This window comes from Sturnus vulgaris, chromosome 4 (assembly GCF_052056855.1).
Source record: "Sturnus vulgaris isolate bStuVul1 chromosome 4, bStuVul1.hap1, whole genome shotgun sequence".
Taxonomy (NCBI): domain Eukaryota; kingdom Metazoa; phylum Chordata; class Aves; order Passeriformes; family Sturnidae; genus Sturnus; species Sturnus vulgaris.
Window position 1 is genome coordinate 11,865,855 of NC_142246.1, and position 13,183 is coordinate 11,879,037.

Genomic DNA, 13,183 nt, shown 5'->3' on the forward strand with positions numbered 1-13,183 from the left:
CCAAACACCCAGTCACTAAAATTTGCAATTACAGCAATACAAATGGTATTAGCCTACTGACAAGGGAGTTTTGTATTTGATCTTACTGAAAATTATATGTTGTAAAATGAGCCATCATCAAAATCAAGCATCAGCACCTTATTCAAAGTGTGTAATTTCAAATGCCTATGAAGAATATCAGTTAACTGGAAGCTATCTGTGTAGGAGTCCTGATTTGATTTGCTGAGGTTATGTGTGGCATTGTTCTGAGCTATTCAGTGATGCATCTGATTGCTAATGAAACAGATCCATCAATATTTGTCTATCTAGCACATGTTTAACAGGTATCTGGGTAATCAAGAGAACACATAGGAGAAACTATTAATTCATCAAATACATTTGCATTTATGAAGATTAGCAGTTATTTTTATATATTTCTGTAGCTTGTTTAAAATATGGACAAACCAGTAAGGTTATTTCTATTTTGTTATTTATTAAAATCAGTTAGTGTATTTGACATTGCACAAGGCATTTCTGAAGATTAATCCAGGTGCAGGTGGATTTATCTGTATTTGACGGTATACTGTAGTTGCAAGAGTCTCAAAGGCTTATCAAGTGGAGAAGGTATGCACTGAACATGTGTTCTCTTTATATAAAGCATCTTTGTTCTAGCCTTTTTTCTTTTTATCAGTGTAAAATGTGGAACCCCTGAATAACAACATTTCTGTACATTCTAGTTTTATTAACATCTCTGTGTGATGCTCAACTTCACAAGGTCTTTTTTTGTTACATTTTAATTTACGAAGTAAACCCAAAAACCATCACAAGTGTAATCTTTAGAACTTTTTTCTTACAGAGGAAAAAGGAACCGTAAAGCCTTAATTTGTGTTTGACTGATGCAATAGATTCAGAAAATATCAGCCAACTAAATTCATGTTGTCTTGGAAATTTTTCTTCTTCACGGACTAAAGCAAAAAGTCAAATTTCTTACAGGTCAGGGTTATTGATAAATGAACAGATAGGTCAGGGGTTTTGCTATTGGCTTCCTCATCCAACTTCTCTTCCTGTTTATTGATACAATAACAACAAATTTTTCAAAAAGTGGCGCAAACCACTTGAGCTTTTTAAAACCACACACCATGAAATTAAGTAGTGGCTAATACCCTTTATAATTTACACATCAGTAAGTTGCATTATTTCACTGTCATTTTTAGTATCTCAATGTTTATGTTCAGAGACTTAAGAGTTAATGGTAGATTACATTTATATTAGTAAACTTTTCTTTTTAGTTATCATATTTCCTATATTATTCTGTATAACTTTATATGTAGAAATATGGATGTGAATTTTATTATTATTTTTTAAATTGCATTAAAAGGAACACATAATTATAAAGTTATCTTACACCTTGGACAGAAGAATGAATTAATTTTGAGTCCTTGAATAACTGATTTTAAAAAAAAATTACATGAACACTAGGAAGAGTTTAGCCCTGATACACTTCCAGTCTTTATCTGTAAGAGCATCAAGTTTAACTCTTGATTCTCCTAAGAATGAGGTGTAAGTACAAGACCATGACAGGTGCAGGAACATTTTCAATAACTAGTCTTCTTACAGGCTATTCAGTCTTGGAAGATTTGCTTCAGCTTGGTTACTTTTTCACTTTTCTTCAGCTTAAAAATTTAGTATTTTCTAGTGTATTGAGGTTGTTACTGGAGACAGATCTGTGTATTGTGCACATATGTGTGCAGAGAAATGGGTGAGCTCGCATCTGAAATCTGTGAAAGAGGAAAGAGGAAATTACAGCCAGAGTGCTCTAAAGTCCTACTGAGTGTACATTGCAGTCTGAAGTAAATTCTGCAGTGTGTTGGAGTGCATTTCTGGGAGGATGCAGCCAGGGGAAGAGATGCTCAACCTCTCTCCCTCATCTTTGCTGTGGTGCTTGCTCTAAATCATTTAACTGGAATTGAACGTGTAGTTTATTTCCCAGCCTACTTTCGGTCTGTGCAGCACTTACAGGATGCCTGACTGACAAGATGAGTAAATCAAAGCCATAGAGATTTTTCCTGTTTAGACTATAGTTCAGAAATAGTAACAAAACCAAGAGAAATTATTTCTTGGTATGTGAAAAGTAAAAACTTTGTACCTAGAGAATTCTACATAAATTAGATATATTTACTGGTATAGATGTAAGAGAGAAATATTGAAGCTGCTAAACAGACAAGTCTGTGACCCGTGGGATATAAACTGTATTAGGAAAGGTAAAAAACTCTTGTGGGACCAATTTATTCAATTTAATTTTCCTAAACTGTTTTTTCCCTCACGTATATGCCTATATTAATGATTTATCTGAGAAAGAACCTTCTAATTGATGAGAGACATCACAAATGGAAATTAGCCTTAACATACTTTTGCCTGAAAAATACTGCTTTCTCTGAAATAAAATTTTACCCAAGAGACCTTCAGAACTTTCTACATATTTTCCTAGTACTTCTTGTTTCATTGATGTTGATCCATGTAAAGAAATTTCTTCTGTAAAATTGTTTACTTCATGCTTATGCAATACCTGATCCAAAATTGATGTGTTTGCACGTTTTTGGATGTGCATCATTGTTGGTGCATCATTGTTGACCTTGCTGGTTGTGTTTTGGCCATTGGACACATGAGTAGCTGGGTTCATTTATGCTGCCTAAGGGGTGAGGCAAAAGTTGCACTGTGTCTTGTTTTGGGAACACCTGCTTGATAGCTTTGGGGACCCTGTTGGATGTAGCTTATCCTCCTGGATTGTAGGTTTGCTGCCATCTATGGAGAGCCCTGGAGAAGGAAATGCATGAACTGAACAGGAGCTCACATACCTTCACTTTGCAAGTGAAAAAGCTTTATTGGAAGACATCCAAACATTGGGTAATGAGTCATGAAAAGGAGTCCAAAAGCACGAAAATTGTACTTATTTTAACATGAATGGGGACAGGACTCTGACTGAACCTTAAGGTCCAGTTCTATGAGCACAAGGAGCTGCAGTGAATGAGCATGGTCTTGGCAGTCAGCTCAGTGGTTTTATAATGCTTGTGCTGAGATCCATGAATAATTAGGAACAAGTATTCCAAAATACCTATTCCCACTGAGATAGGAAAAGTTAGAAGGTAGTCAACTTTCAGTATTTTGAGTAATACTTTGTTCTTGATAGCAAAGTGTTATAATATTGGCTGTCACTCCATCTTCACCAAGTTCAGTTACTGCTTTTAAATATCCATATTCTACTTGTGACTGTACATTTATTTATAGGCTTGAGACCACAACATCTAGGAGTTAAGATAAATGAGGTGTTCCATCTCAGTTGGTGCTGCACACCTCACTGCTGGGAAGAGAAGTGATAGAATGGCTTGGTGATACTTTGTGTGTTTATGGCCATTGCACCTTATTCTGTCATTGGACACCACCAAAAAGAGCCTGGCACTGTCCTCTTGACTCTTCTCAAGATATTTATATGTGTTGGCAAGGTCTCATCTCAGTCGTCTCTTCTCCAGACTGAGCAGGCCCAGCTCCCGCAGTCTCTTCTCATAAGAGAGATGCTCCAGACCTCTTCTCATCTTTGGGTCCTCCACTGAACCTCCTCCAAGAGCTCCTTGTCTTTCTTGAGCTTTGGAGCCCAGAACTGAGCACAATACTCCAGACACACCTCGCCACTGCCAAGGTCATTGACAATAAAGATGAATAAGACTGGACCTGGTATTGGTTCCTGGTGCTCCCCAGCCTCCAGCTGGATTCTGCTCTGCTGATTGTGGTGCTCTGAGCTCTGCCATTCAGCCAGTTCTTGATCTGCCTTAATACCCTGTCCATTCCTCTAAGCCCCATTTCCAGAACTTACCTGCAGGGATGCTATGGAAGACAGACCTTGCTGAAGTCAAGGTAGGCAGTGTTCACTGCTCCCCCTCACTGACCCATCCAGCCATGCCATTGTATTAGATAGGTCCAGCATGATTTCTGCTTCGTGATTCCATGCTGACTATTCCTGATTACCTTGTTTTCTTTTGCATTCAAATTTGCAGTTCCTGGCAAAAAGCAGTGTGGAGAGTATCCCTCCTGTGATTTACTATTTTGCCACAAATTAAAAATCCCCGCAGTGAAATCTAAAAGAAAAAAAGTGAGGTAGTCGTGAGTAAGTCCATATCATAATGTTTTTATTGGGGTAGTGGTTTGGTAGCACTTGGAAACACATGATTTAATAGGTTATTACCTTTTAGAAATGCATAGTTTAAAAATTATTCCATTGGCTCTGATCATAAAGCCAAGCTATTATTTTTCTGTCTCAAGTGTGCAAAACAACTTGACATAGAAAACAACACCAGATACAAATATCCAAGGAAAATATAATTATATTGCTTTAAAGAAAATCCTGCTTTCAGGCACTTTTAGACATAACAAAGAAGTAATTATGCTTAGCATTATTTTTTGAAGAAGCTAAGTTTTGCTATGACAACAACATTGTATCAATGTGCGCCAATTATTAAAGTTTTAATTTGGAAAGGTAGAGAATAACTGGTTTATTGGTGCCCTGATATCATGCCTGACTTTGTTTCCCTGTTGGCTTAATTTCTTAGATAGAATAGCTTTCTTCATATTAAAAAAAAAAATACAAAAAGAGTGCTGGAAATTAAAAAAACGAAATTGCTTTAAAATTTAGGTTCATTTGGAAAGTGAGACTCAGGCATATGGGAAAATGCCACACTACTATTTTCATTCAGTCAGTTGCTCTGGAAGCCAGATGAGTACAGAAATGCACAGTGTGCAGGAGAGAGGGACTGAGGGGTGCAGGAAGGACAGATGATGGCTTTCAGAGAAGATCTAACAGACAGATCTAACTTTTCATCTTCTCTGACAAAAAGCAGTAATAAGAAAAGACTTTTTAAAGACCTTGAGAATTGGGATGCATCTTTTTTCTGGATCATGAGGTGTAATAAGCATTTTAGATGTTGGGTAAAAATCCAGTGTTTTTTGAAGGATTCTAAATCTTCTTGTTTAAATTCCTCCTACTGAAGCTTTTAGGTAAAATTAGTAGTGATATATGATAGTACTCAGTTACTGAGTGGTTAATACATGTTCTCACAAACAGCAACAATGCAGATGGGTTTTGCCTTGCTTTCCCTTAATTCAGTGAAAGATGAAAAAAATTGAGCAAGTATGCTAATTTATGTGACTCAGCACTCCTCCAAAATGTCAAAATCCATTTCTCATTTATTAAAAATTCTTCTAGGGAGCTAAACTCATGAATGTGTTGGATTGAGAACTGCCTTTCGATTGTATGCTTTATGTACAATATGACTAATTTAAAATTACTGTATTTCTGGAGGTATATTATCTGTGCTTGTATGTGCCATTATGCAGTTTGTTACTCTGTGTTGTCATTAGTAGGTTTCGTTGCTCAGTTTCATTTTCAATTTTCTTGTCTCATCAGTAAGGCAACAGGTAAATAAAGAGTGTTATTTCATTTGCAAATTTATCAATAAACTAGCCTGTTTACTTCTGATAGTAGATAGATGAGTCAGTGACTTAACTTTGCTACAGCATCATGGAATGGTTTGGCGTGGAAGGGACCTTTAAAGATCATCTATTCCAACCTCCCTGCCCTGGACTCTCCTATGGAATTGGGTACCCTAATGCAAGCACTGAAAATCACTGCTATCCAGTGTTGGCTGGGAACTAAATGTCATCCTACCAAAAAAAAAATAACACATGGTTATATTCTGCAGATAATTTCCAGTAGACAGATTTACCATTTGGAGAAAAAAAACCCAACCTCTATCTTTCTTAATAGAGATATGTTCTCAGAATCATCCTGGAACAGAGTGACAGTATCTATAAAATCTGCGTGTGACAGTGTTTGATTCAGAGCTAATACCTTTTTAAGAGCTGTAATTATAGTGTTCGCCCAGGTGGTGTTTAGTCAACAGTGCATCTAGGTTACTTTCATAAAAATGTAGATACCTTTCCTCCATTCCCTTTCTTTAAATCAAGGATAAGTTTGAGTTGTTTGATTCTCAAAGTTACTGTTCAAAATAAGAGGATTGTAACATCTTCTGCACAAGAAAAGTCTGCTGTCCCAGCTGTCTGAAGACGTCAGTTCTGGTGGATTGATCCTGACTGGACACCTATCTGACCAAGTTGCAATTCTGTCTTAATTTAAAGTAAATTAAATGCATCATATGACTGCAGATCACAGCTTTGTGTAACATTGATAGAAGCAGATGTGGCAGTGACTAATATTTTGCTGCTTGGTAGCCTCCTTTTACCATGAAGCACTATTTGCTATGTATGTTTGTATTGTCACTCAAAGTTAAAAGTTTTGAAACCCCAGCCTCTGATAGAGGTTTTGGCAGTCTCTGTAATGGGAATAGTAGAAAGATGTTACTGAAACTATGAATGATGAAGCACATTATAGCCTTTCTGGTATACTGCAATAGACAAGTGAGCCTTTCTCTTTTTTCCCCCTTTATTCTAAATTAAAATATAATCCCACATGGAAAAAGCATTGCTTTCCATGCAGCCTGCTGAGCATCATTTTATAATGAGGTTTCATCACAGTGGATATTACTATAATAGTCTATAGCATTTTTCCACTACTCCTTCTCCAACCCTTAGACTCACTGGCCTGTATTTTCTGAAATGTCTGGGGACATGCATAGTCTCAGTTTTGGGGTGAGATCTGAGGTCCGTGGAGTGGACTTGATTTTTCAAAAGGCCAATTCTTTTGGCTTATCTAATAAGGACTTTCCCATTAAAATAGCTAAGAAGTTAAGAAATCCAAAATAAAAGTATTTTGAGCATAAACACAAAGTGTTTTCCCTGTTTGATTAGTTTTCCCTCTGCTTGTAGAGCTCAGTAGAGGGGTTATGGGTGAGAATAGCCTGGTGTGGTTGGTACAGGAAATAAGGAGATAACTAGATTGTATGTTGCTCCGTTTTATTTTATTCCCTAAATCTGTGAGAACTCATTGCCAGTTGCACATCCCTGTAGCAGATTCCTTCACATGCACATGGCCTTTTTTCCAGCCCTGGTTCTCTAATTATTTACTGGAGAGAAGTGTGAAGTCTTTGCTTTTGAATATTCAGGATAGGTTTTTAGAAACAGTTTAAAAGCAGCTTTCTTGGTGACTTTAAAAAGTGGAGTGGTGCTTATTAATTAATATTTTATATTTTGTTCCAGGTGGGTAAACTGAGAGAAAAAATCCAAGAGGTTAAGCAAGAAAGGGAGCAGGAGCAGCATAAGCACACTGCCTATGTTTCTGAACTGAAAGCCAAGCTCCATGAGGAGAAAATGAAGGAACTTCAGAGTGTCAGAGAGCTACTGATCCGGCAGCATGAGCAGGAGGTGGCAAGAATGGTGAAAATCAAAGATGGTGAAATTCAGCGTTTGCAGTCAACAGTCAACGTCCTGCGGGACGGGGCGGCTGACAAAGTGAAGACGGCGCTGCTGAGCGAGGCGAAGGAGGAGGCTCGCAAGGCGTTCGATGGGGAGCGCATGAAGCTGCAACAAGAGATCTTGGAGCTGAAATCTGGCAAAAAGCAGCTTGAAGAAGCTCTGAACAACATTATGCAGGCAGATAAAATGAAGGCTGCGGACCTGCGCACGGCTTACCAGTCCCACCAGGATGAGATCAACAGAATAAAGCGGGAATGTGAGAGGGAGATCCGCAGGCTGGTAAGTTCGTTGAGTAATGCTGCTTATTTCAGTTTATAGCAGGTAGTGGTACATTGCTGTATGTGCCCATAAATATCGAAACAGCCTTTGACAGTGATATCTTCATCAGTTGTGATTGCTACAATGGGCCACTGTTTCCACTGCCTTCTCCTCCTTACAGCAAAAGGGAACCTTGGCTCCATAGCCTGTCCAACACAGTCCAAAGCTTTATGTCCTACCAAATAGAATACAGGTCAACCAAGATTAATTTTCTCAACTCATCAAAGAAATAGACCTTCCCCTTCCTAGTTGCACAACTATACTCCTGGTGACCAAAACAAGTCAGGGATTGTTCAGTGGACAATGCAAGAATGCCTTGTGAGATGGCAACATTAAATTCACATAAAGTTTTTATATTTAAATTGGAGGAACAAGACAGTCTCTTTGCTTCTTCTGCATCTTTATCCAGGTCATTCAATTTTAAACATTATTGCCCTTTCAGAATTTCGTTGTTTTTTCTATAGCAGCAGAAGAGTTAGGGCCTAGGACAGCAGGCTTTTTTCACGCTTCATAAACCCTAGGACTTCAGCACAGATGGCAGATTATGCTGTTTGTATAAAATCAAAGTCTAGGCGATATTTCCTGACAGTGGGTGCCCCAAATTATTCAGCTTTGTAAAATGTAAAGAATCTAAGATGGGCTTGTACACAGTAATACATTTAGAGAGGTCTTCATCAAGTGACACTTCTGTTTGGTAACATGATATTTTCTATATATATGTGTGTATCTAATTGTTTATTTGCACAAACTAGCAGTTTGATGGCTGTGCAAATAAAATAAAAAAAATACAATAAGCATAAAATTCATTTTATGTCAAGTAGTACAGACTTTTAACAGAATGAAAAATCAATTTCCTTAGGAAAATACCTTGTCAGTTTGAATTTGCACAGACATGACCTCTTATTTCTTGTGTTCCTTAGGAAAAATTACAATGAGGACAAGCTACAAACTGTAATATCTGTTTCATGCTGCTGATTTTCTGTCTGAGACAATGAAAGCTTTTAATGCAGTAAATATTTATGCTTTGAATTAATTGGATGTTGATTGAGTCTCAGGGGTATAATTTTGTTCATTAATTAAGACCACTGCAAAGATTGACAGTGTGGAGTTTCTGCAAATTAAGTTTCTTTCATGTTTTGTTCTGTATTAGAAATGTAGAATTCTAAAATCATGGCTATGGAGTACAGACAATTATAAAAAGTATTAAAGAAGAGAGAAGGTTGGTACATTCTGGCATATGTTTTTCTGGAGGACATTTTCTAAATGAATTTAACCTCCTCCAAGAAGGGTTTCAAAGGAAACACTTAACTCTGCACATTCAGGAGTAAAGGTGTTCAGCCTGCTGTTGTGCAGAGGTGATGAAGAAGGGCACTCTGTTTTCCATCTGGCACAAAAAAAAATCCTGTGAAGTCATTCAAAATTTTAATTGCAGCCTTGCTGGGCTTGTGTTACTTGGCACATCTAAGAAGGTGAATATATTTGGGAGAATGTGTAGGTAACTCTTGTTTCTTTTCCCCAGCACTAGAGGAAGCTGCTGGTCTCATGGGCTTTGGCAGGAAATGTTTGTATCTTCCTCCAAGAGTCTGGTGCTGCCTTCTAGTGCCTCCATTCCTTTCATATAATGAATTTCAATTTTTTCCTTAAATTCAACAGTTTGTGGGGTTTTTTGAGAGAAGAGTTTCTCCTAGGAATTCTTAGGAACTTAGGTAGTTATTGCACAGGGCAGTCTTTAAATCTGGGATGAGGTAAAAAAATACTGCAGAGTTCCTAGATAGGTTCTCTTTTCCTTTGAGAGAGCACGTGGGATTATAGAATCTGATCATTGGGATATTTCCCTCTCCTCTCCCCTCCCCTTCACTTAATTAGTTTAAGGGATGCTTGCCTTCAATTTCAGATTAACCCTATCAGCTCTGGATTTGGGGTTCTTGATTGGTTTCTACCATTCTGTGAGATGAAATGATAAGAGTGTGAAAAGTAATGTTATTAATATTAGCACAGTTCTGTAACTGAGTTTCAATTAATGTGCTCTTTTGTGTGTGTCCAGTGTTTTGTGGCACTATTAAGAAACCAGCATCTTTGAGATTAATGACCTAAATGGGCTGGCCATACTGAAATTCAAATTCAGATAGAGTAATTCAGGATGCAGTCTGATTGTCTTGTCAGACTTGGCTGATTTATTTTGCATTTCAGATCACAGATTACTTCTGTGAATGTTTTTTCCTATTGATACTGCAGCTAGAAAAAAAAATCTGTATTTTGCCAATAATTTTAACACCCATGACTAATCTGATTAAAATCTTACAATTCTTGGCTGTTATTAAAAAATAAGTTATGAGAAAGAAAATGAGGAAAATCCATTGTCGATGTGTATATAGATACAATTATATTAACCATATTTTTAAAAAATATGATTAATCAATTTGGGGATTGTTTTCGTAGTTTTGAATTGAGCCATGAAAAATACTCAGTAAACCTCAACAGAAACAAGACTGAATGGCTAAGGTTCTAATGCTCTAATAAGAGAAAGTAAAATATCTATTTGGCAAAAAATATAACACATTTTTCTATGTGCAGTAGGAAATTCTATTGGAATTTTTCAGTTCCTGTAATTGAAAATGTAACAGTGATATAAGTGTTTTCATTAATTTAAGGAATGCTAATTGCTGTGGATTTTATTCCCCCACCCTCCAAGAAATTACATCCTTGTTGCATATAAGCATCAGCACAATGTGCTGGCAGCTATGAAACCAGAAATAACAATAGCTAGTAACAAACTGGAGGGACAAATGAAACAGATGTCTTGAAAGTAAAGAGGCACCTTGGAGAATAAGATAAGAAAGCAAGAACAACTATTATTTATTTTGTCAGCCCATATTTTCTGAGTAGTTGAGTCTGAACAGTTGTATTGTTTCACAGAATGAAAACTGTGCAAAAGTACACAAAATAGAAATTTCAGCCAATTTTTTTAGGCCTTGATTAAGCTTGCCATTTAACTGACTCACTTTGTTTGAAAATCAGGTTTGAAGTTTATTTTCAGAGGTAAGTAAAGTTGCTCTCTTTTGCCTGACAATTCTGAAATAGGCTGCTGTCACTGTTGGTGATCCTTGGGAAGAGAACAGCCTTACTGTGTGACAGCACAGGTGAGAAGGAGGCCATGGCTGTTGACTGTAGCGTTTTAGTTAGAGGTTACATTCATTCTGGGACCACTTGGACACCCTTTTTAAGCAAGGCCTTTCATTGCAAGGCACATTTCTCTAGGTACTATTGTTGCAGTGGCAGGATTTGCAGTGCTTGCCTTGGAAAATATATGCAAAAGCCCATTCATTAAAAGGATATTGAATTATGACATCACTGATCTACTAATTTTTGGTATTGGTTGAATAAGAAATAATCTGAATGTTTATTTTGTGAACACTTAATATAATATTTAAACTTTGGAATGAATGAATGACACTTGCACCCTGCATTTTGTGGTGCATGTTTTATAAATACTGTTTCTTTTATTGGAAATATCTTTAACAGCCAAGCCTTTTACTTATTTTACAGCTAAATACCATTCTACCCTGTTGAGATCTTTACACATATGGTCTTCCTAAATACTCTTTAACGACTTGGATTGAAATTAACTGAAAGACTTCAATATAAAATAGACCAAATTTTCTTAACGACAAAATCATTAAGATTCCACTGATTGTATTAGATGCACAATAAGGTACCTGTTTAAGAGGGCACACAGTGCATTAGATGAATTAAATTTGCATATTTCAATTGTATTTTCAAGAAGCCTTATAAAAATTGTCTGAAGAGCAATGTGACAGTACTGCAGATCATACTTGCAAGGCAAAAAATGCTTTTGCTTCTAAGAGCATCAAAGTAAAAGAAATTGTTTTCAAGGAGTGATTTTCAGAAGTTCCTGATCAGCAGTGATTTATGGAGACAGCTGCACTATTTAATTGTCCTTAATCTCCTTAGTCCAAATTATGTTGCTGCATAAATAAAACCTCCTTCCCGTGTGGAATGCTTCTTCTGTCTGGTGTTTCCTAAAAAAAAAGTAATGCAGGACATGAAAGAATATAACTCAAACTAATAGATTAAAGGTTTTTAAAGGTAGAAATCTAGGCAGTTTCTCTGAAACTTCTCTTCAAAAGAAAAACCCTGTTATGGAATAAGCTCCTGTATCATTTATATTGATTTTTAAAACACTAATATTTCAGTTTTGTGTCTGTGTATAACACAGCATCTCATGATTTAAGTGAAGGCTTCTGAAATTTTTTTTTCAGAATTAGATTGCTCCAGTTTAGGACAGCCCAAAATTTCCACTCATGTCCTTCACAAATTCATATTTTCTAACCTTGCATAGCTCTTAACATGGTTGGCTGTCTATCTGTCCTTAGTGTGGATTATATTAATACCAGTGAGGTGTCTATGTCTTTGGTATGATTTAGCATTGGGAATACAATGCAATCATGGAAAAGTTTAGATGGTGAGGGTCCTCCCAAGGTCAGCTGGTCCAGTGTCCTGCCTGGAGCAGCGCTGCTTTGAAGGTTGGATCAGGTTGCCCTGGGCCTCCTCCGGTCCAGTTTGAAAACCTCCCAGGATGGAGTTCAACAGTGACAGCCTGCCCTAAAGCCCAGTCACTGTGAGATATCTTTCTTTATTCTTCTTTTGATTGTCACTATTGTGTATCTTGGAGAGACATGTACTTTGTTCGTTGCTGTATTCTGCTTTGGATGGCTCAATGGATATTTGCTATGTAACGCGTTCTCCCTGCTTGCTTTGGCTGGCTGAGCAAGCCTGGCACCTTCTCCATGCCTTCAGTGCTGGGTGCTGCAGCCCCATAGTGGTCATACTGCCCTTCCTCCAGTTATATGGCACTTAAGACAGTTTGTCAATACCTTCTTTCTTTGTGCTGGGGAGCCCAGAAGTGGCTGTAGTGCTCTCATATGCTTAATAAAAGGCTAAATCTCTTTTGGTACACCCCTCGTGGTTTGGCCCAGTATCAAGTTAACTTCAATCATTGCAAGCTCTCACCACTGACCCATATCCAACTTGCCCTACTGGACTCAAAGATCTTTCCGTTTGTCTTTCTATTTTTCCTCTTTTCTTTCTTCCCATTGCAGAACTGCCAACTTCAATTGGCATCCAACTGTTGCAGGCACTTGAGCTCTCCCAGGGGCAGGACATTGTATGTTTCTTAGACAAACTTTATGAGAGTTTCTTGGCTCATTTCTCCAACATGTCAAAAAGTTCCTGTGAATGGCCTTCCTATCCTCCAGTGTGGTAGCAGCTTCCCCAAATTTGGTATCATCTACAAATTTGGGGAACAGTGCATTCGATTTCTTCATATGAGCACTTCACATGAAAAATAGTAGAAACAAAAGTTTAATGCTCCACTGAAGCCCAAATTACCTACTGATGGGAACAGTTTTCTAATAACATTCATGTTCTCCTGCATTACCATTACTAG

At 37.4% G+C, this 13,183-nt stretch overlaps 1 protein-coding gene across 7 annotated transcripts in view; it reads left to right on the forward strand.

Annotated features, from left to right (window-relative positions):
* JAKMIP1 (janus kinase and microtubule interacting protein 1) overlaps positions 1-13,183 on the forward strand; it is a 144,552-nt gene that overhangs the window by 66,819 nt on the left and 64,550 nt on the right. For all 7 annotated transcript variants that reach the window (XM_088163124.1, XM_014895335.2, XM_088163123.1 and 4 more), the window contains one exon: positions 7,183-7,677. In XM_088163124.1, coding sequence (XP_088019250.1) covers positions 7,183-7,677 — 495 coding nt within the window. The remainder of the gene's footprint in view (positions 1-7,182; positions 7,678-13,183) is intronic.